This window comes from Orycteropus afer, unplaced genomic scaffold (assembly GCF_000298275.1).
Source record: "Orycteropus afer afer isolate SDZICR_OR568_19922 unplaced genomic scaffold, OryAfe1.0 scaffold00732, whole genome shotgun sequence".
In the NCBI taxonomy this organism is placed as follows: domain Eukaryota; kingdom Metazoa; phylum Chordata; class Mammalia; order Tubulidentata; family Orycteropodidae; genus Orycteropus; species Orycteropus afer.
The window spans coordinates 369,379-390,961 of NW_006922319.1; the positions used below are offsets into that span (position 1 = coordinate 369,379).

Here is a 21,583-nt window from a genome sequence, read left to right on the forward strand (position 1 = left end):
TTGATTCTGTCTGGAAGGATGGAAAGGGGGTGAGAAATGTCAGGTGGGAGGGAGGAGCAGCCTGTCTGGAGCAGTAAACTCTAGGTGGGGAGTGGAGCCCCAGGAGGGTGGATCCTGAGCAACAAGCCTGTGAAGAGGAAGCCCAGTGGACTGACCCGTTAGCCAGGGGTGAGAAAGTAGGGAGTAGGATGGTTGTTGCTGTTAGCTGCTGTGCAGTCGATTCTGACTCACGACGGCCCCATGTGTGTCAGAGTAGAACTGTGTTCCATTGGGCTTTCAGGCTGTGATCTTTCAGAAGCACTCGGCCAGGCCTGTCTTCCAGGTGGATTTGAGCTACCAGCCTTCTGGCCATAGTCATGTGCTTTACCATTTGCACCCCCTAGGAGGTGGGCAGAGGGGATGAAAGGACAGAGGCCATCTGAAACACTCAGGTTTTCCCTCTCTCAGAGCACATTCCTGCTAACAGTGTAGGTCACACCACAGACCACCCCAGGGACAGCACCAGGTCTCCCAGGCTGAAATATGGGGAAGTCCTAATGCCTAACTCAGGAGACCCATTTGCCCAGGCACTGGTTCTAGCAGGGCTTCTGAGGCTAAACTGTCTGAAACTCTCAAGGCTGGAAGTTGGTCCTTCCAGGGTAATAGGGAGGCTGTTCTGAGGTTCTTGGCCATTCCCCAGAATGGCAGGAAAGGTGAACAATATCAGTAGTCTGTTCCCCTGTCTGCTCCCCAAACATAGGGGAAAAGACTTTACTGATATTGGCAATGGGGTTGCTACTGTGGTTTAAAGCAGGATGAAACAAGGTAATCTTTTCCCTTAGGGAGAAACTGCACTACTAAGTACCAGAGCTTGCTTTCTAGGACAGCACTGTCCAACAGAAACACAATGCAAAACACATATATGATTTTAAAGTTCCCAGTAGCCATGTTTAGAAAGCTAAAAGAAACAGGAAAAAATAACTTTATTAATAGATTTTATTTAACCAAATATAGTATATCTAAAATACTAATCATTTCAATATATAATCAATATAAACCTATTAATGATACTTTACATTACGTTTTGCACACTGTCTTGGAAATGTGGTGTGTTTTTACTTAACATAGCATGTGGACTAGCCACGCTTCATTAGCACCAGCTAGTGGCTACCTACTGGACATTGTAGCTATGTTGTTGTTAGGTGTCATCGAGTCAGCTCCTACTCATAGGACCCTGTGTACAACAGAACAAAACACTGCCCAGTCCCACGTCAGCCTCACAGTCCTTGCTGTACCTGAGCCCATTGTTGCAGCCACTGTGTCAGTCCATCTATGAGGGCCTTCCCCTTTTTCGCTGACCCTCCATTTTACCGATCATGAGATCCCTTTCCAGGGAATGGTCCCTACTGACAACATGCCCAAAGTAAGTGAGACTAAATCTAGCCATTCTTACTTCCAAGGAGCATTCTGGCTGCACTTCTTCCAGGACAGATTTGTTTGTTTTTCTGACAGTCATTGGCATTTTCAGTATTCTTCGCCAACACCACAACTCTAGGTCCTGATAGCTGTAGGCTGTTAAAGTTAGAGAGCCAGCTGTGTTGTTAATCTCTATAGTTAACAAAAATAACTTTAAAAATACAACTACAAATCTTTGAGTCCTTACTATGGGCCAAGTACTATTGTAAATGCTTTACATGGGTGTGCTATTTAACCCTGGAGATAATTACTGTGTTGTCCTTAGCCACACTTTCAGGTACTGGAGAATAAATGAGGGAACCCAGGGCTTCTGGAATAGTTGTGCAGATTGTGCCATGCACCACTCAAGGGAACACTTTTTGTGGACTACAGTGTGACTGCTGCTTTCTAGAATTGTGCAGTGGATAACCTGCACAAGCATACATGGAAAACTTGTGAGAGATACTAGAATAAACTGGATAGGAAAAACTTTAGTGTCAGAGAGAATTGGGTCCAAGTCCTGATTCTGCCATTTATTAGTTGGGTAATTTTGGACAAGATACTTAATTTCTTTGTCTCAATTTCCTTATCTGTAGGACAGGAGAAAATAATACATTAGTACTTACCTCATAGGAGCTCTCGTGGCATAGTGCTTAAGGCATTTGACTGCTAACCAGAATGCTGGTGGTTCAAACCTCCCAGCCACTCCTCAGTGGGAAGGTTGGGCAACTACTTCTGTAGTGATACTGCCTTGGGAACCCAAGGAATGGTTACTAAGAGTCGGATCTGACTCAAGGACAGCGAGGTTTTTTTTTTTTTTTTTCCCATAGTGTTATGAGAGTGAACTAAGTACACAGTGCTCTTACAACAAACAGTGCCTACTACACAGTACCAAAGGAAATGCATTACCAATGAGGCTACAGACTAGAACTACTCCATAGGCTTCTCTGGGCTGTAATCTTTATCCAAATAGATCACCAGGCCTTTCTTTCACAGCACCACTGGGTGGGCTCCAGCTGCCAGCCTTTCAGTTAGTGGGTTGGCATTTAACCCTTTGGGCCACCCAGAGCCTCACATCCTTGGCAGCCCTCCATAGTGCTAATTACTCTTATTATTTCTGTTATTCTTGTGGACCTCCCAGGCCCCAGATGGAAGCCAATTGAACTAGCTGGTTCATTCATGCCTTCACTCCACAAATACTGATGCCTTACTAAATGCCAAGCTGTGGGCACACAGGGTTAATAAGACAGAACATGACACAGCTCTCACATCCCTTCCTGCTTTGACATTCTCTAACTGTTCTGGGGCTGGACAGAGACAGAATTGAGCAGTAGGCCAGGTTTTTCATGACACCTCCTTCCCCTTCCAGTGCCCTGGTCTCGTCTTCAGCACATGTAACCCTCATGACACCCAGGTCTCTCAGCCTCTGAGAAGTTTTCTGAAGCTGTCAGAGTCTTCACTTGAGACCTTGCTTGGGGATATGTGCACTTAAAAGATAAGCCTGGAGTAATAGTTAAACCAGAGGAATCAGAGATTTCCAGTAAGTTAGCCCAAAGGGGTAGAGGGGGAGGTATTTTGAAAAGGAGGGCCATTCCTCCCTCCTTAGCATCCTCAGATCACATAATTTGGGAGTCTGCCTGTCACATATGCTCCTTTTTTATTTTTATTTTTTTTTTATTTTATTGTGATCTGGGTGAAAATTTACAGAGCAAATTCATCCTCCATGCAGCAGTTTGCACACACTGTTTCATGTTATTGACTGCAATCTCCCACAGTGCAACAGCTCTCCTCCCACTTCCTCCCCAGAGCCACGTCCTTCCTGTGCCCTGCCCTCCCATGCACTCCTGCTCCCTGAGCTGTCTCCCTGTGCATACACAGCCCTTCTAGTCTCCCATGATTGATGTCTCCAAGGAGTTCATCTCATACGCCTGTCTTTTGTTTGGCTGGAAGCCATAGAGGTAGGTTCAATTTCAGACCTGAAGGCCAGCTAGGGGCCATAGTCTCAGGGGTTCCACCAGGCTCTATCAGACCAACAACGCTTGTCCCTCTTTTTTTTTTTTTCCCCCAAATGATTCTGAGTTTTGTTCCACATTGTTTTCCCTCTCTATCAAGGATCTCCTACATAGATCCCCCTCTGAATGGTTGACAGTGGTAGCTGGGCACCATCTAGTTCCTTTGGTCTCATAGTCGTATAGGCTGAGGATGTCATGGTGTACCAGTTCCTTGGACTAATTGTTTCCATGTTGTCTCACATAGTCTTGACTCCCTTCTTTTATTCAGCAAACACTTAATTATCTGCTCTCATGGGCTGGGCTTTGCACTGTGCACTGAAGCACAAAAACCAATGAGACCTGGTCGTGGCTTCCAGGTGCTCACAGTCTGATTGAGAGACCATCCTTCAGTAAACCAGATAGAATGCAGAGTGGGCTCCAGGCTTCCTCCTGATTCCTTAGATTGCACGTCCAATTTAGTACCACTAGTGACATGTGCTCTGGTGGTGCAGGGGGTAAGGCATTTGGCTGCTAACCAGAAGGTTGGTAGTTCAGACCTGCCAGCTTCTCTGCAGGAGGAAGATGAGGCAATCTATTTCTGTAGATATTTTCTAACCTTGGAAACCCTCAATGGCAGAGGGGTTTTTTTTTTTTTTTTTTGGTTTAGTGACATGTGAGTAGCAATCTTGGCAGTGCAATGATTAAGCACTCAGCTGCTAACCAGAAGGTCAGAGGTTCCAACCCACCAGCCACTCCATGGGAGAAAGATGTGGCAGTCGGCTTCCGTAAAGATTGTTGTTGTTGTTGTTGTTATGTGCTGTCGAGTCAGCCCGACTCATAGCGACCCCTCCTTGGGTTTCCGAGGCAGTATCACTACAAAAGTAGGATTGCCCAACCTTCCTTCCGAGGAGTGGCTGGTGGCTTTGAACCGCCAGCCTTCTGGTTAGCAGTCAAGTGCCTTAGAAACTATCCTACCAGAGCCGTAAAGATTACAGTCTTGGAAACCCAGTGGGGCAGTTCTACTCTGTCCTCTAGGGATGCTGTGAGTTGTAATCAACTCGACCACAGTGGGTTTGGTTTGGGCTTTGCTTCCATAAAGACTGACAGCCTTGGAAACCCTACAGGGCAGTTATATTCTGTCCTCTAGGGACACTGAGTTGGAATCGACTGCAACATCAATGGGTAGTGACATGAGAAGGAGCGCTAGTGGTGCAGTGGTTAAGCCCTCAGCTCTTAACCAGAAGGTTGACAGTTGAATCCCAACAGCAACTCCTAGAGAGAAAAGACCTGGTGATCTGGTCCCATAAAGATATGGGGCAGTTCTGCTCTGCCCTATTGCATTGCTCTGACACAGTGACACAAAACAGTGACATGTGACTATTTAACTTTAAATTAATTAAAAATAATTTTTTTAGTTATGTCCTCGGTCAAACTAGCCACAGCGACTGCTGTATTGTGTATGTTTCTTTCAACGTGAAAAGTTCTTTTGGACAACTTGGAACAGTAAACACTTGTTTTCCTCTTTTTTTTCTTTACAGATCAGTGAAATTGTTGGCTATGAAATAAAGCCCAATGAAACGACTTGCCTCCAAAATATGCTGGAATTTGGATTTGGCAAATTTGTTGAAAAGTAAGGCTCTTCCCTTCATTTGCGGAGGTTTCATTTTTGCTCAGAGTATCTATAACCCAAACCCATTGCTGTCAAGTTGATCCCAATTCATAGTGACCCCATAAGCACAAAGTAGAACTGCCCCATAGGGTTTCCAAGGCTGTCATCTTTATGGAAGCAGTCTGCCACATCTTCCTCCTGTGGAGTACCTGGTGAGTTGGGACTGATCTTTTGGTTTGCAGGTGAGCACTTTAACCACTGCACCACAAGCACTGTAAGACCCTGGAATGATATGATTGGCCTCATATCAGGTTTTTTTCCTTGTGGGTTAGGGTGACTTAAGACCTTAAAAGGAGCCCTGGTGGCACAGTGGTTAAAGTGCTTGAATGCTAACTGAATGGTTGGCAGTTTGAACCCACCAAGTCTCTCTGGAGGAGAAAGATAAGTACAGTCTTGGAAATCCTATGGGATAGTTCTGCTCCATCCTATAGGGTTGCTATGGGTTGGAATCAACTTGATAGCAATGGATTTTTAAGACTTTTAACCCTTTTGTGCCCCGTGGGACATATAGTGCCTACCTACATTTTGCTCCTCTGGGGTTTAATGGGAAGCTTCTAGCCCACTTTTAGTGCATACTGCCATCTGATGGGGGCCTGTATAACTGTGTGAATTTGAAGAAATGGGCCTTATCCCACCAACCCCAGCACCAGAACCCCCTGGGGACATATGTGTCCTCTAATTATATCAAAATCCATATTACATTTTTTAAAAAAAAAAATCTTTTTTATTTCATTCAAAATGCTTTCTATTATTCAAAACACATGATTTCAACAAGAAATTCAAAGCAGAAGATAGTTTGGCCTTCAAAGGGTAACCTCCACTTCAGCTGACTAGCTATTGGTGAAGCCTAATTTCTGGCTGCAGATATGATGGCAAGTTGTGACTAGAAAATTGAGTCAAAGATTTTATTTCAAAGGGATTTTTTTTAAATCCCATGACTCACAACAGAGTATTGTCTGGTACAGTGCTTGCTTATTCCCTTTCTCTAAATGCCCCTGAAGTTTATGTGCCAGAGTTTGTATTATTTGACTTGCTGGTTTTTAGAGCCAGAGTTTCTCAGGATACTGTTTGTTTTTCCCCACTTCCCACGGGGTGGTAGATGGGAGACCTGTGTTGCCTGTCTGGATTGGAGGCACCATTAGGCAACTGGACTCAGGTCTAACTTGACACAGTAGTTTTCATAGTGTAGTCCTCAGACCAGCTACATTGATGCCACCTGGGAACATTGTAGAAAAAAGCATTCTCAGGCCCCACCCCAGACCTGCTGAATCAGAAATTCTGGGTTGAGCCCTGCAATCTGTGTTTAACAAATCCTCCATGTTGGTATCTAATACAGTGCATGCTAGCCATAGATACCTGCTGAGTCCTTAAAACATGGCTAGTCTGAATTAAGGTATGCTGTAAGTGTGCAATAAGGAGCTCTGGTGGCACAGTGGCTAAGGCATTGGGCTGCTAACCAGAAGGTTGGTGGTTGAAACCCACCAGCCACTCTGGGAAGCAAGACTGGTCAATCTACTTCCATAAAGATTTACTGTCTCAGAAACCCAGTGGGGGTCACTATGAATCAGAATCAACTCTATGGCAGTGGATTTGGTTTGGTTATATAGCCATTACCACATAGTGACTCATAGTGACCTCTATTGGGTTTCCAAGGCAGTAAATCTTTATGGAAGTAGATTGCCCAGTCTTCCTCCCACAGAGTGGTTGGTGGGTTTGAACCACCAGCCTTCTGGTTAGCAGTCACATGGCTTAGGCATTGTGCTACCAGAGCTCCAGTGACTATTATAGGTATGAGGCTCTTTGTGGAAACAAGAAGAAAGAGCACTTTTCTATGGAACAGGGTGAGGTGGCTGGGTGGACCCAGTGTATCAGGAAAAAGAGCAGATGATTTTGAAAAGAGGAGTGAGCAGGAAGTGAAGCAAAAACCTCACGTAAATTAACATAAGTTAACCACATAACCTACCTAGACTGACTCAAAAGAAAGTAGAAAGCCTCAGCAGACCCACAACAAGCAAAGAGATTGAATCAATAATAATAATAATAATAATAATAAAAACCTCCTAAGAAAGAAAGGTCCAGGACCAGACGGGTTCACTGCGAATTCTGTCAAACATTTAGAGAAGAACTGATACCAATCCTGTTTAAACTGTTCCAAAAAGCAGAGGAAGAAGGAATACTCCCTAACTCTATGAAGCCAGCATTACCCTGGTACCAAAGCTAGACAAAGACACCAGAAGAAAAGAAAACTATAGACCAATACTCCTTAAAATTTAAGTGCCGAAATTCTCAACAAAATACTAGCAAAGAGAATCCAACTGCGTGTGAAAAGAATTATACGTCATGATCAACTGGGATTTATTCCAGCAATGCAGGGTTGATTCAACATTAGAAAATCAGACAATGTAATACACTACATCAATATAAGAAAGGAAAAGAACCACCATCTCATATCAATGCAGAAAAAGCATCTGATAAAATCCAGCACTTTTTCTTGATAAAAATTCTTAAGATAGGAATAAAAGAGGAGCTCCTCAACAAGATTAAGAACAATTTTTAAAAACCCATCAGCCAACATTATACTGTATGGAGAGAGATCAAGAACTTTCCCCTTGAAAATAGGAACAAGACAAGGATACTCAATCTCACTGTGGTAGTTAAGGTTCTGTGTCACCTTGGCTAGGCTTTGGTTCTGAGTGCCTTGGTAGCTGGATGTAGTTATTCCCCATGATGAGACTGTGATCACCTCCATGGTGGAATCTACTGTGAGTAGTTAAGTAGTTGATGGGGAATTACCTTTGGGATGTGGTCTGCTTCCAGTATATATGGAGAAGCTTTGAGGAAGATCTCTAGCTTTTTGGCACATCTGGATCCTGCATTTGGCTGAGTCTTTATCTCCAGTTTCTGGACTTGAACCAGTGGTCTGCCATGCTGCCTGCCAATCTTGGGATCATGCCATATTATCTGCCAACCTGGGGTTCATCAGCCTTAGCAGCCCACAGCTGTCTGAGTTAGGAGACACCTCCAGCTCCAGTGGGCCTGGAACAGGAGGCAGAGCTGAGGCCCAAGGTCTAGGGCCCAGAGGACCTTAGAGCTGGCACTCTGGATTTGGATTGCCAGCCTCCTGAAATGTAAGAGAATAAACTCCTATTTGTTAAAGCCATCCATTTGTGGTATTTCTGTTATAACAGCACTAGGGAACCAAGATACTCACCATTCCTGTTTAATATTGTACTGGAAGTCCTGACCAAAAAGGTATCCAAATTGGAAAAGAAGAGGTAAAACAGCCTCTGTTTGCAGAAAGTATGATTCTATTGTAGTTGTTGTTGTTAGGTGCCATCGAGGTAGTTCTGACTTACAGCAACCCCATGCACAACAGAATGAAACTGCTCAGTCCTGTGCCATCCTCATAATCATTGCTGTGTTTGAGCCCATCATTGAACCCACTGTGTAAGTCCATCTCATTGAGGGGCTTCCCCTTTTCCCTGACCCTCTACTTTACCAAGCATGATATCCTTCTGCAGGGGATGGTCCCTTCCAACATGACCAAAGTAGGTGAGACAAAATCTGGCCATTCTTACCTCTAAGGCGTGTTTGGCTGTACCTCTTCTGAGATAAGTTTGTTCATTCTCTAGCAGTCTATAGTATTTTTTATATTCTTCACCAACACTACAATTTAAGTGCATCAATTCTTCTATCTTTCTTATTCATTGTCCAGCTTTCCCATGTATATAAGGTGATTGAAAATATTATGGCTCAAGTCATACACACCTTAGTCTTCAAAAGGACATCTTTGCTTTTTAACACTTTAAACAGGTCTTTTGCAGCAGTTTTTCCCAATGCAATATGTCATTTGATCTCCTGATTGCTGCTTCCATAGGTGTTGATTGTGGATCCAAGTAAAATAATCCTAGTGCCATGTTCTTCTTCATATAGTCCACCTTGGATTATTTGCTCACCACACAGATTGAATAAGTGTGGTGAAAGAATATAACCCTGGCACACACCTTTCCTGATTTTAAACCATGCAGTATCTCCTTGTTCTGTTTGAATGACTGCCTCTTGGTCTATGTACAGATTCCTCATGAGCACAATGAAATGTTCTGGAATTCCCATTCTTTGCTATGTTATGTATAATTTGTTATGATCCACATAGTCAAATGGCTTTGCATAGTCAATAAAACACAGGTGAGCATCTTTCTGATATTCTTTGCTTTCAGCCAAGATCCATCTGACATCAGCAGTGATATCCCTCATTCAACATCCTTTTCTGAATCCAGATTGAATTTCTGGCATTTCCCTATCAATATACTTCTAGAATCTTTTCTGAATTATTTTCAGCAAAATTTTACTTGTGTGTGATATTAATGATATTGTTTAGTAGTTTTCACATTCTGTCGGGTCACCTTTCTCTGGAATGGGCACAAATAGGGATCTCTTCAAGTTGGTTAGCCAGATTTTGAGTTAGCACCTCCAGTACTGAACCCATTTGTTGAAATGTCTCAATGGGTATTCCATCGATTCCTGGAGCTTTGTTTTTCACCAGTTCCTTAAGTGCAGCTTAGACTTCTTCCTTCAATACCATCGGTTCTTGATCTTATGCTACCTCTTGAAATAGTTGAATGTTGATCAGTTCTTTTTGGTACAGTGGTTTTGTATAGTCCTTCCATCTTTTGATCCTGTGTATAGAAAAATCCCAAAGAATGTATTAAAAGCTTCTAGGACTAATAAAGGAATTTAGCAAAATTACAGGATAGAAGGTCAATACAGAAAAATCAGTTGAGTTTCTATACACCAGCAATGAGAAATTTGGAGAAGAGATTAAGAAAATAGCTCCACTTAAGAGACTTCTAAGAGAATAAAATATCCAGGAATAAATTTACCCAATGATGTGAATGACTTAACTTAAAACACTGCTGAAAAATACTAAAGAAGACCTAAATACACGAAAAGACATTCTGTGCTCATGAATTGGACAACTTAATATAGTCAAGATGTCAATACTAACAAAAGGTAGGATTATAGGTAAAACACAATGATAAAAATTCCAACAGCATTCCTTACAGAAATGGAAAAACTAATCCTTAGTTTTATGTGGGAAGACAGAGGACCCCAATTAACTAAAGCAATTTTGAAGAAGAGCAACAAAGTAGGAGACCTCATACATATAACTTCAAAACATATTACATAGCTACAGCAACCAAAATAGACTGGTACTGATTAATGATAGACACACAGACCAATGGAAGAGAATTGAAAACCCAGAAATACATCTATGGTCAGTTGATTTTTGACAAGGGAACAAAATCTATGCAGTGGAGGAAGAAACAGTCTCTTCCACAAATGTTGTTGTTAGGTGCTGGCGAGTTGGAGTTGACTCAGCAACCCAGTCCTGCACAATCCTCACAGCCGTTATGCTTGAGCCCATTGGTACAGCCACTGTATCAATCCATCTCATTGAGGATCTCTTTTCTCTGACCCTTTACCTTACCAAGCATGATACCCTTCTCTGGGGAGTGGTCCCTCCTGATAGCATGACCAAAGTACAAGAGACAAGTCTGGCCATTCTTGCTTCTAGGGAGCATTCTGACTATACTTCCGAGACAAATTAGTTCATTTTTCTGGTAGTTCATGGTATATTGAGTATTCTTCACCAACACCACAATTCAAATGTATCAGCTCTTCTGTAATCTTCCTTATTCATTTTCCAATTCACCTGCATATGAGGCTATTAAAAAGACAATGGCTTGGGTGCATCTTAGTCTTCAAAGTGACATTTTTATTCTTTAACACTTTCAAGAGGTCTTTTGCAGCAGATTTGCCCAGTGCAATGTGTTGTTTGATTTCTTGACTACTGCTTCCTTGGGCATTGATTGTGGATACAAGTAAAATGAAATCTTTGATACTTCAATCTTTTCTCCATTTATCATGATGTTGCTTTTTGGTCCAACTGTGAGAATTTTTTTTTTCTTTCTGTGGAGGTGTAATCCATACTGAAGGCTGTAGTCTTTGGTCCTCATCAGTAAGTTCTTCAACAAATACTGCTGGCAAAACTGGATTCCACATACCAAAAAATGAAAGAAGATCTATACTTCATGCCTTGCACAAAAACTAATTCAAAATGGATCAAGGACCAAATGTTAAATCTAAAGTTCGTGGATGTAAAGATAGGCAAAAACTTTGGAACCTAATTTTTTAAATGATAGATTATCAAACACAGCAACAGAATACAAAATAAGATAACTATGACCTCATAAAATCAAGTACTTATGTTCATCAAAAGACTTTATCAAAAGAATAAAGAGACAACCTACAGACCAGGAAAAAATCTTTGGGAATAAATAACCGATAAGGGCCTAATATGTAAAATATACAGAAAACTTCTACAACTTAACAACAAAGAGACAAATAAACCAATGAAAAATTGGGCAAAGAAAATGAACAGACATTTCAACAATGAGGATATTCATATGGCCAACAGACACATGAAAAGATGTGCAGTATCATTAGCCATCAGAGAAATGCAAATCAAGACCACAATGGGATACCATTTCACTCCTAGTAGGATGGCTAAAATTAAACAACAACAACAACAACAAAAATAGAAAATAACAAGAGGGGATGTGGAGAAATCGGAACCCTCATCTATTGCTGGTGGGAACGCAAAATGGTACAGCCATGTGAAAACAGTCTGGCAGTTCCTCAAGAAACTAAATGTCGAGCTGCCATATGGCCCAGAAATTGCACTCTAGTGTGGACCCTAGAGATCTAATAGAAGTGACATGAACAGGCATATGCACACCTGTGTTTGTTGCAGCACTATTCACAGTAGCAAAATGTATGAATGGATAAGTATAATATGGTACATACATAGATACAATAGAATACTACTCAGTAATAAATAAAAATGAGCTCCCAAAACATGTTACAATATGGATGAACCTGTAAAACATGTTGAGTGAAACGTCAGTCACACATATTTACACACACACACACACACACAAATACTATATTTCTAACTTTTATAAAATGATATGAATAGGTAAATTTATAGAAACTCATTTTCATTAGTGTTTACCAGTGGTGGTGAGGGAGAGGGAAGAGAGAGAAATGCTCCCTAGGTATTAGTCACTCTATGTTTAGAGAAAGAGGAAAGGAGGCACCAAACATGGGTGAAGTTTGCACGGCATGACCTAAGTAACTGACATCTATAAGCTGTCCATAGGAAAAAGGGATGAATGGACAAATGCTAGGTATATAGTTTTGCAACAAGAACAACAACCAAAAAAAAAAGAAGAAGAGGAGGCTATAGATACTGATACTAATTAGACATAACCAGTCCCCTCATGGGATTACCATAGTTTTTCGCAAATAACACGCATACACATTTTTGTGTAACATGGAACTCTCCATACATTATTTGCATAAGTGTGCTATACCAATATTTTTTACGTGTTGGTGGCTTCAATTTCAATTTATTTTCTGTCCAGTGGATTTAATGTTATGTCTTCTTCTTGGTACCTGTTGACGTAGAGGTTTGGTTCCCAGCAGCAGACCCTGGAGTTTCTAAAACAGCCTCTCCTCTGGCAGAATTCCTTCCCTGCTCTACAAATCACTTTGTCCAAAGCAGGAAGAAATTCCTGCTTTTTCCACTCTGGAAATAACTCTCCCTGGAGTGACTGACCCCAGCCCAGGAAGTTTGAGAGTTTCTTCCAACCCCCTGGGCCAGAGAGGCCACACAGATGGGTGACGCCATAGCACCACACCTGTGCACATTCTGCTGGCCAGCCATTGTGCTCAGGCCATTTGGATCTCCAGCCTTTGCAGACACCATGGGTTGGGTATAAAAGCCACAGCACAGAGGGGTTATGCATTCCTCTCTCAGATGAGAGAAGTCTGATTGACTGGCTGGGGGCCCTGTATGGCTGGCGCAGGGCACTCCTGCACTCACACTGTCCTGCGACCTGGCTTTATGTGGGGTTGGCACCATGCGACCTAGGCACGTATAGGAAACAGCCCCCACCTGCCATGTGACCAACCCATGCTTGATCTGTGGCAGCCTCACATGCAGCCCTTCACTCGACCTGCTGCCTATCTCTGGTGGGATGTACCTGGGCACAGATCAACTGTAAGGAGGTCCACCACTCTCAGGCTCAACCATGAACTGCCCCAGGGAAAATGCACAGTTTCAATTGTTTATTTACCAATTACTGGCATACTACCAAACTTCATCCATGATTTCTTGACCATGGCTTGCTTATACTTATATTATACAAAGATGATCAAAAGTAACATTTTTGGACTATTGAATGGGAGTGAATGAGGCTGAAATTATCTTTTAGAAATGTCTCGAGATGTGTGGTATATGCATGGGCACATTATGGCAGAACTTTTTCACACAATTTTTTCAGTTCCACCCATTATATGTGTGTGCATGTTATTTACATGGTACATGGGTGTACTGTTTGTGAAAAATACCTTAGCTCTCTTGGTTTGGGGGCTTAGGGCCATGGTCTCATGGAACAATCCAGTTAACTGGCATAATATAGCCCTTAAAGTTTATGTTCTACCTCCCAGTATGGTAAGTAGTGTGTCTGGGATCTTAAAAGCTTACAAACAACCACCTAAAATGCATCTATTGGTCTTTATTCATCTGGAACAAAAGAGAAAGAAGGAAACCAAAAATGAGAGGAGGAACTGGATTACAGAACTAATTATCTATATGAACCACTGCCTCCTCCACCTTGAGACAAGAACTAGGTGGTACCCAGCTACCACTACTGATAGTTCTGATCAGGAACACAGTAGTTGAATCTGATAAGAAGGGAGAAAAAAGTGAAACATAACTGCAAATTCTTAAGGAATCCAGACTTACTGGACCTACTGAGGCTAGAGGAGTCCCTATGTCCCTGAGCTGCTCCTCAAACATTGAATTGAGAGTATCGCCTGATGTTATTGTTGTTCCTGAAATTACCTTTAATTAGCCCAAAGAGTAAAGATTGTCACTCTTGAGTATTGCATTTCTTTAAAAACAAAATTAGCTATGTAAGACCAAAGGGTCAACAACGATTTTAAAGTATAAGTGAGAAGATTCGGGGGCAGGAAATGAAACAACTATAACAGAAATAATGAGAATGTTGACACAATGTGAAGAATGTTGCCAGTATCACTGATCATTATGTCTAGAAACTGTGGAACAGGAGGTATGGGAGTGGATTTAGCTATGCATATTTACACCAAAAGTAGAGAAAATTAACATATGTTCAACATCTTAAAGTATCAGAAGGTGAGCAAGTAAGGAGTAAACCAACCTGAAGCAACTGTCTTGTTTTAGTGGCCTTGAGGCCATAGTTCTCAACTACGGGTGATTTTCCACCCCCAGGGGACATTTGGTTGTTAAACCTGACAGAGTAGAGGGTCACGAGAGGGGGTAAGGAGTTAAGGGGGCTTAGGGTGAAGAGGGGTGAGATCGGCTACTGGCAATTAATAGGCCAAGGGCGGGGATGCTGCTAAACATCGAGAGTGAACAGGGCAGCTCCCACAACACAGAACTATCCAGCCCCAAATGTCAATATGCTGAGATTGAAAGACCCTACAAAACAGTGGTGGAAGCTGGCGGATCTTAGATTGGGATAGTAAACATTGTGATAAAACTAAACTAATGACTTTTTTCATTTCTTGGAAAGCCTTTGGCGTGTTTTCTCTGCTCCTCCTGTTGCTGATGGTGCTATGTTTTCTCTTTAGACTGGAACCCATTAGTGCAGCCGCCAGTAAAGAATATTCTTTGGAGAAAAACTTGGAAAAAATGAAGTTGGACTGGATTAACATGGTGTTCAGTTTTGTGAAATACAGAGATTCTGTGAGTCTGAATCCACCAGGCTGGCCCCCAGAAAGCAGCCCCGCTTTGTATGTAGTAGGTTACAGAGGTGGCTAGTTCAGAACAGCAACATCTTGGATGGGGATGTTTGCTGCTCTGAGAGAACAATGCATCATTGAAGAACAGGCTGCAATTCACGTAGTGCAGACCATCAGTTCTTTTTTTTTTTTTGTATTAAAAAACAAAACAAAAAAAACCTTTTATTGTGATTTGAGTGAGTTTACAGAACACATTGGTTTTCTATCCAGCAATCCATGCATATTTTGTATCCTGACATTGACTACAGTCCCCATAATGTAACATCACTCTTACCACTTCCTCCCTGTTTTCCTGTTTCCATTTGTCCTTCTTTCCAACCCCTTCCAACCTTCTGACTATTATCCCTGGGCAAAAGCTGCTCTTTGATCTTGTTGGGCCGATTGTCCTGAGGAGTGCGTACCCTCTGTTATTCACCTTATAGGCCTGTCTGTTGCTTATCTGAGAGTTGAGCCACTGGGGTGAGTTCAGTTCCACACTTCTAGGTGGCTTCTCAGCCCTGGCTGCACAGTAGCATCACTGGAAAGCTTTTTAAAGTATTTCCGTTGATTCTTCCTGATCTTTCCACCCCAGAGTGCCTGGACATTTGTATTTTTAAGGCCTCTCATTTTTCTAATGTGCAGCTTGCGTGGAAAACCAAAATCTTAAAGACTCCTACACCTTTCTCCCACCCCAAGGCTGCATTTTATCCTTTTGTGACTTACTTCCCCTCTCGTTTCAATAGTCAGGGTGCCTTGATTTCACTTGGATAAGAACTGTGCATGACCTAATGGGAGGGATGAGAGCTGGGAGCATTTGGCCTAGTTTTGGGGCCTGTCCCAGAGAAATCTGGCCACCATGGTTCCAAAACCCCTGTTTCATCAACCTTAAGCTTGGTGCTCCACAGTCTGATTGGATTAAAAGCTGCTAGAGGCTGTTGGGCTGAGATGAGGAGTTAAGCTGGAGGACCCAGTAAGAGTTCACTTACACCTGCTTGATCCTCAAGGTTTCTGATTATGGTAGCTATAGTCAAGGATCAACAGCAAAATTGGGATCAAGGTACCACTTTATTAACAACTGGACAAGCCTCCCAGTGCAAAGCTACTGGTAAAATGTAGGTGAGAGAAAATGTCTTGGACCCAATTTACCCACCTAGATGTAGGCTTGAAGGGATTGAAAATAGAAAGACCAGATCTGCCTCAGGGCACAGGCCCTTGTAGTTTACTTGCCTCTTGGACCCAAGAGGGGAAGTACTAGCCACAGGGCTGACTTTAAAGCACAGTTGTTGTGTGCCATCAAGTGGATTCCAACTCATAGTAACCATACAGGACAGAGTAGCACTGTCCCATAGAGTTTCCTAGGTTGTAATCTTTATGAGAGCAAATTATTAGGTCTTATATCCCAAAGAGTGGCTGGTGGGTTTGAACCTCTGATCTTTCAGTAGTCAAGTGCTTAATCACTGTGTCATATGGCCCAGTAAATGTGCAAGCCAGAGGTTCCCAAACTTTGTTGGTTCACAGACTTTTGTGTGTAAGTACTTTTTTCATGGTGCCCTTAAGCCAAAAGAAATACTTAACAGCTTCCTTTATTAAGTAATTAAGTTCAATAAGTATTTATGTCTTATCAACTTAGCAGCTGACTACAAAAAATACATACACTTCAATTGAAAGAAAACATATTTTTATTTTAATTTTAATAACCACAGTTATTTACTGTGAGTGTGCTGCAGTATGCTGGGGCACCGTGGTGCACAGTGTGGGAATTCCCGATCCAGGCCTAACCAGTCAAATTACAGCTGATGATACCTGAGGGAGAGCCATGGGACAGATGTCTACTCCCACCCTCACGGTGTCTGAATATGTATGGTATTCGATTTCTGCAAAGGAAGTAGAAAATAAATGTGTTTAAGAACATTTTCAAGGAAGAAAATAGAAATTCTAATTCTGTCCCACTAGGGTGTAGATCTGAGCTGAGACCTTTGATATTAGTACCAAGATTGGAGGTCTCATGATTTTGACAAGGTGGGGCATCTTTATTTGTAGGATACAAGCATCTTGTGTGCAGTTGATGACATTCAACTTATGCTTGATGATCACATTATAAAGACTCAGACCATGTGTGGCTCGCCATTCATCAAACCAATAGAAGCAGAATGCCGGGTAAGAGGAAATGAGATTGAGTGTTTTGTGATGTCCCATTAGCCCTGGGTTTCTCCGGGGAGGTTGAAGGTTTTCAAGTTCGATTCACAAGGAAAGTCACTATCTTCTAATTGGGAAAAAAAAAAAAAATTAACACAAGACTGAAAGCAGTGGCCGTGCAATTAAGTGCATGGCATGGTTAGCCATGCTAAATTCATTTAGTATTTGCTAAATGAATGAACAACAAGAGAAGATGAGATGTTTGAATGCATCAAATAAAAATATATTTGGAAATTATGTGAATAACCTGTGGGCTATAGTAATCTCAGATGTATATTACATGATAGTGGGGATTTAGGTCACTTTTGCTAATGGCTTGTGAAAAGTTGCATAAGCTAAGGGCACAAGCTTGGAGCCAGACTAGCTGGATTCCAAGTCTGGCTCTGACACACGTTACTTGTGTGACCTTAGGCAAGGTACTTGAACTGTTATGCTCATTGTCTGCATCTGTGACGTGGGTTAGTAATAATAACTACCCCATGAGGCTGTCATGAAGATTAAATTGATTCCACATATATAAAGCACTTAGAACAGTACCTGGCACACAGTGTTTATAGCTATTAATATTATTACTGTTCCACTAAAATAGGAGCTCTGGGAGAACGCTGGTCTGTTTCATTCACTGCCTACAAGAGTGACCGGAGCATAGAGAGCACTTAATAAGTATTTGCTGAATGAATGAATGAGTGAGTGAGTGAATGAAGCCATCCATCCATTTGTTCAGTCCATGAGCCTGTCATGCAAAGTGGCAGGTTATGGACTTATCAATGAAATACTACATTCACAGAAGTGGGAAGAAAAGCTAGTTCGTGTGCAGGAAATTTTGGATGCCTGGTTGAAATGCCAAGCCACCTGGCTGTACCTGGAACATATCTTCAGCTCAGAGGACATCGTAGCCCAGATGCCAGAAGAGGGCAGGAAATTTGCCATTGTTGATAGTTACTGGAAGTCAATCATGTCCCAAGCGGTAAGTTTTTACCCCCTAGCAAATCTCACCAGCAGAAATGTGAATGCCATACATTGCTTTGTAACTTGTAACTTGAATGTAAACTGAATTTTTGCAAATTTGATATTTTTATATCTTTTCTCCTAATTTTAAAAGTTATCATTGCTCTTAAAAATTCAAACAACTATGTAATATAGAAATTATACCTTGCTAAAGGAGCTCTGGTGGCACAGTACCTAAGGCATTTTACTACTAAGCAGAGGTTGGTGGTTCAAACCCACCAGCTGTTTTGTGGAAGGAAGATGGGGCAATCTGCTTCCATAATGATTTACCACCTCGGAAACCCAATGTAGGTTGCTGTGAGTCAGAATCAGCTCAATGTGAGTGAGTTTGTTTTTTTTTTGTTTGTTTGTTTGTTTTGAGAGGTAACTAATGACAGTTTATATTATTTAGTTATCATTTCTAATTAAGTAGAAGACTTTGTTATGGGATAATGCAATAAAGCTTTTATATATTGAGAATCTTGTTGTTGTTGTTCTTGTTGTATGTGCCGTCGAATTGGAGAATCTTTTTAGAAGTCAAATAAGTATCCACATTCACAACTCAGTCATTCAGCAAACGCTTATTCAGTACTTGATGTGACCCAATTTTTGTACTAGGAGTCAGAAAATATTTGAAGATGACTACAATATTATTTCTATTTTCATAGAATTCTTATCTTGTGCAGAAGACAGGCTTAGATAAGTAAGAGCTGTAATGGAAATACACACAATTTTCAGAATACAGAAGAGTGATTTAGTTACCTGGGAGTATTGAGGAAGCCCTCCTAAGGAGGTGGCATTGGAACCAAGTCTTGAAGGATGAGAAGTTTACCATGTGTACAGGACACTTAAAGTGGTAGCTGTTGAGAAGTTCATATCTTTTTTGTTTGTTTGTTTTCTTTTTTAAGTTAAGTCTGCTCAAATTGGGGCATGCTTATAAAGAATTAGTCTCAAGGAAATGTATCTGTCCTAGTTGTTTGCAGGAGGGAACTAAGTAGGAATTGCTATCTGCCCATTTGCTGGAAGCAATTCTTATAATGCCCTGCTTCCACCAACTCTGTATTAGTTAAGGTACTTTGGTTGCAAGTGACAGATACCCTCTCAAGGTAGCTCCACAAAAAACTGAGTGAATGGAACCCAGGAGCAGAAAGTGCAGCCAGGCCTCACAAATGATGGCTCTAGAACAGAAACCTCTCAGGAACTCACAGGTGCTCTTTCTCTGTGTCTAATCCTAGCTCCTTTTCCCATGCCTGCATCTGTCTCTCTCTGCTTTAATATTTGCTCTGTCACTTGGTCACATGGTGAAAAATGACCCTCACTCAACTCCAAAGTCCTTTCATTCCGGGGGTTGGTCTGGACTAGTATAGTTATGGTCTGAATACCAAACTCCCAGAGTTAATATATAGGAGCTCTGGTAGCATAGTGCCTAAGGCACTTGACTGCTAACCAGAAGGCTGGCGGTTCAAACCCACCAGCCACTCCTCGGAAGGAAGGTTGGGCATTCCTACTTCCGTAGTGATACTGCCTCGGAAACCCAAGGAGGGGTCGCTATGAGTCAGGGCCGACTCGATGGCAAATAACAACAACAACAACAGAGTTAATATATAATTGGCTCAGTTTGTTTCAGGTGCCTGACCCTAGCCCATGGCCAGAGATAAAGGCTTATGTTGTATGAATGCCAATAATTCATCCCTATGGGATTGAGGAGACAGTTGGCTGAGCAAGGAGGGTCATTAGTTGATGGGCTGGTCACAGACACATTACAATGACCAATGTCAGAACCTGGGATGATAATGTTAATGTCAGAGGTGAAACCCATGGTGACTTCTACCTGCTTTGATTGAACTTAGGTGAAAGATGCCAGGGTTCTGATGGCTGCTGACCAGCCCCGGATGAATGAGAAGCTTCAAGAAGCTAACCTTCTGTTGGATGACATCCAGAGGGGACTGAATGATTACTTGGAGAAGAAGAGACTATTTTTCCCCAGGTATGCAATGTTATTCTTTTGTTTGAAGTTGTCCTCTTAAACCATGTATAGGTAGAATTACATTTTTCACATTGAGGGATGGCATCTACCAAAATATTTCCATATACTCTCCTGATTCTCTATTCCGTTAGGAGACAGCTATTAGGGGTAAGGCATGTAACATGGTCATTGTTTATAGTGAGGTTGAAACTAATGGCACTGAGTCTATACTTTGCCCAATCAGCCATGCAGAGGGTATGGTAGTTGTGGTAGTCATGACTAAGAGCCTGACTTTTGGAGTTAGACACACTTTGCTTCAAGTTCCAGCACTTCCACTTATTAGTCGTGAGACCTTCAGCAACTCTGTCTTAGCCTCAGACCTTCCACTGTAAAACAGCGATATAGTAATGGCCCCTACTTCATGTATTTCTTGTGCAGATCAAATGATATAATACTTGTAAAGTCTTTAGCATTTAGCTTATGTGTTTAAGAAATGTGAGTTAAGTTTTTGCCATCAAATTGTCTAGTTTCTGGTAGGTATGTTTATAAATATTCAACTTTCTTTCCATGAGACCCAATGTTCTACTAAGAAAAACTCTAAGTAGTTTTAAAGGGCTAGTTCCAGAAACTCAGGCCCTCAATCCTGGTAATTTGTCCATCTAATTCACCATGGATGGTCACACATGTACTTTGAGTGTTATTAAGTTTGATCCCAATTGGCTTTTAAGAAAAATAAGTTTGAGTGTTTCCTTATATGGGAACAAAGTTAGCTCCCTGGTCTCTACCAAAAAAAAAAAAAAAAAGCGGTTTCTTTGGGACTCATAAATGTCCCCAGTGTCTATTATTAGGAGCAACATTGTCCAATGGAACTTTCTGCAATGACAGGAATGTTCTGTATTTGTGCTGTGTATGGAATCATGGCTGGTGAGCCACATCTGGCTACTGAGCCCTTCAAATGTGGCTAGTGTGACTGAGGAAGTGAATTTTAGCTTGCTATTATTTTCTCTAATGTAAATAGCCACATGTGGCTAATGTCTACTGTATTGGACAGCACAAATACAGCACAGATAGAAGAAGCCCTGATTTGGAAGCACAAAACTTGGGGGATTAAACTGAGGAAATTCCTAATGATTTGGTTTCTAGTCCCATATCCAGTACTGTTATTCCTAATAAAAGTATTAGTAATAGCCAGCACTGATATAGTGCTTACCATATGCCAGGACAGTGTTCCCAAGTACTTTACATGTATTAATTTATTTAATCCCTGTAATAACCCTATAAGGTTAGGACCATTATTATTACCCCCACTTTATAAATGAGAAAACAGTAATTTTTCCAAAGAGATACAAGTGGTAAATGGCAAACCTGGAATTCAAATCCAGCCAGTCGGGATAAGACAGTCACTTAACCTTTCTGGACTACATTGTCTTCATAAGTTAAAAAAAAAAA

General features: G+C 41.6%; 1 protein-coding gene across 1 annotated transcript in view; it reads left to right on the forward strand.

The window, feature by feature from the left end:
- DNAH3 (dynein axonemal heavy chain 3) overlaps positions 1-21,583 on the forward strand; it is a 308,795-nt gene that overhangs the window by 125,823 nt on the left and 161,389 nt on the right. Inside the window, exons 20-24 of the mRNA XM_042783203.1 lie at positions 4,964-5,055; positions 14,836-14,950; positions 17,026-17,142; positions 17,969-18,148; positions 20,019-20,155. Coding sequence (XP_042639137.1) covers positions 4,964-5,055; positions 14,836-14,950; positions 17,026-17,142; positions 17,969-18,148; positions 20,019-20,155 — 641 coding nt within the window. The remainder of the gene's footprint in view (positions 1-4,963; positions 5,056-14,835; positions 14,951-17,025; positions 17,143-17,968; positions 18,149-20,018; positions 20,156-21,583) is intronic.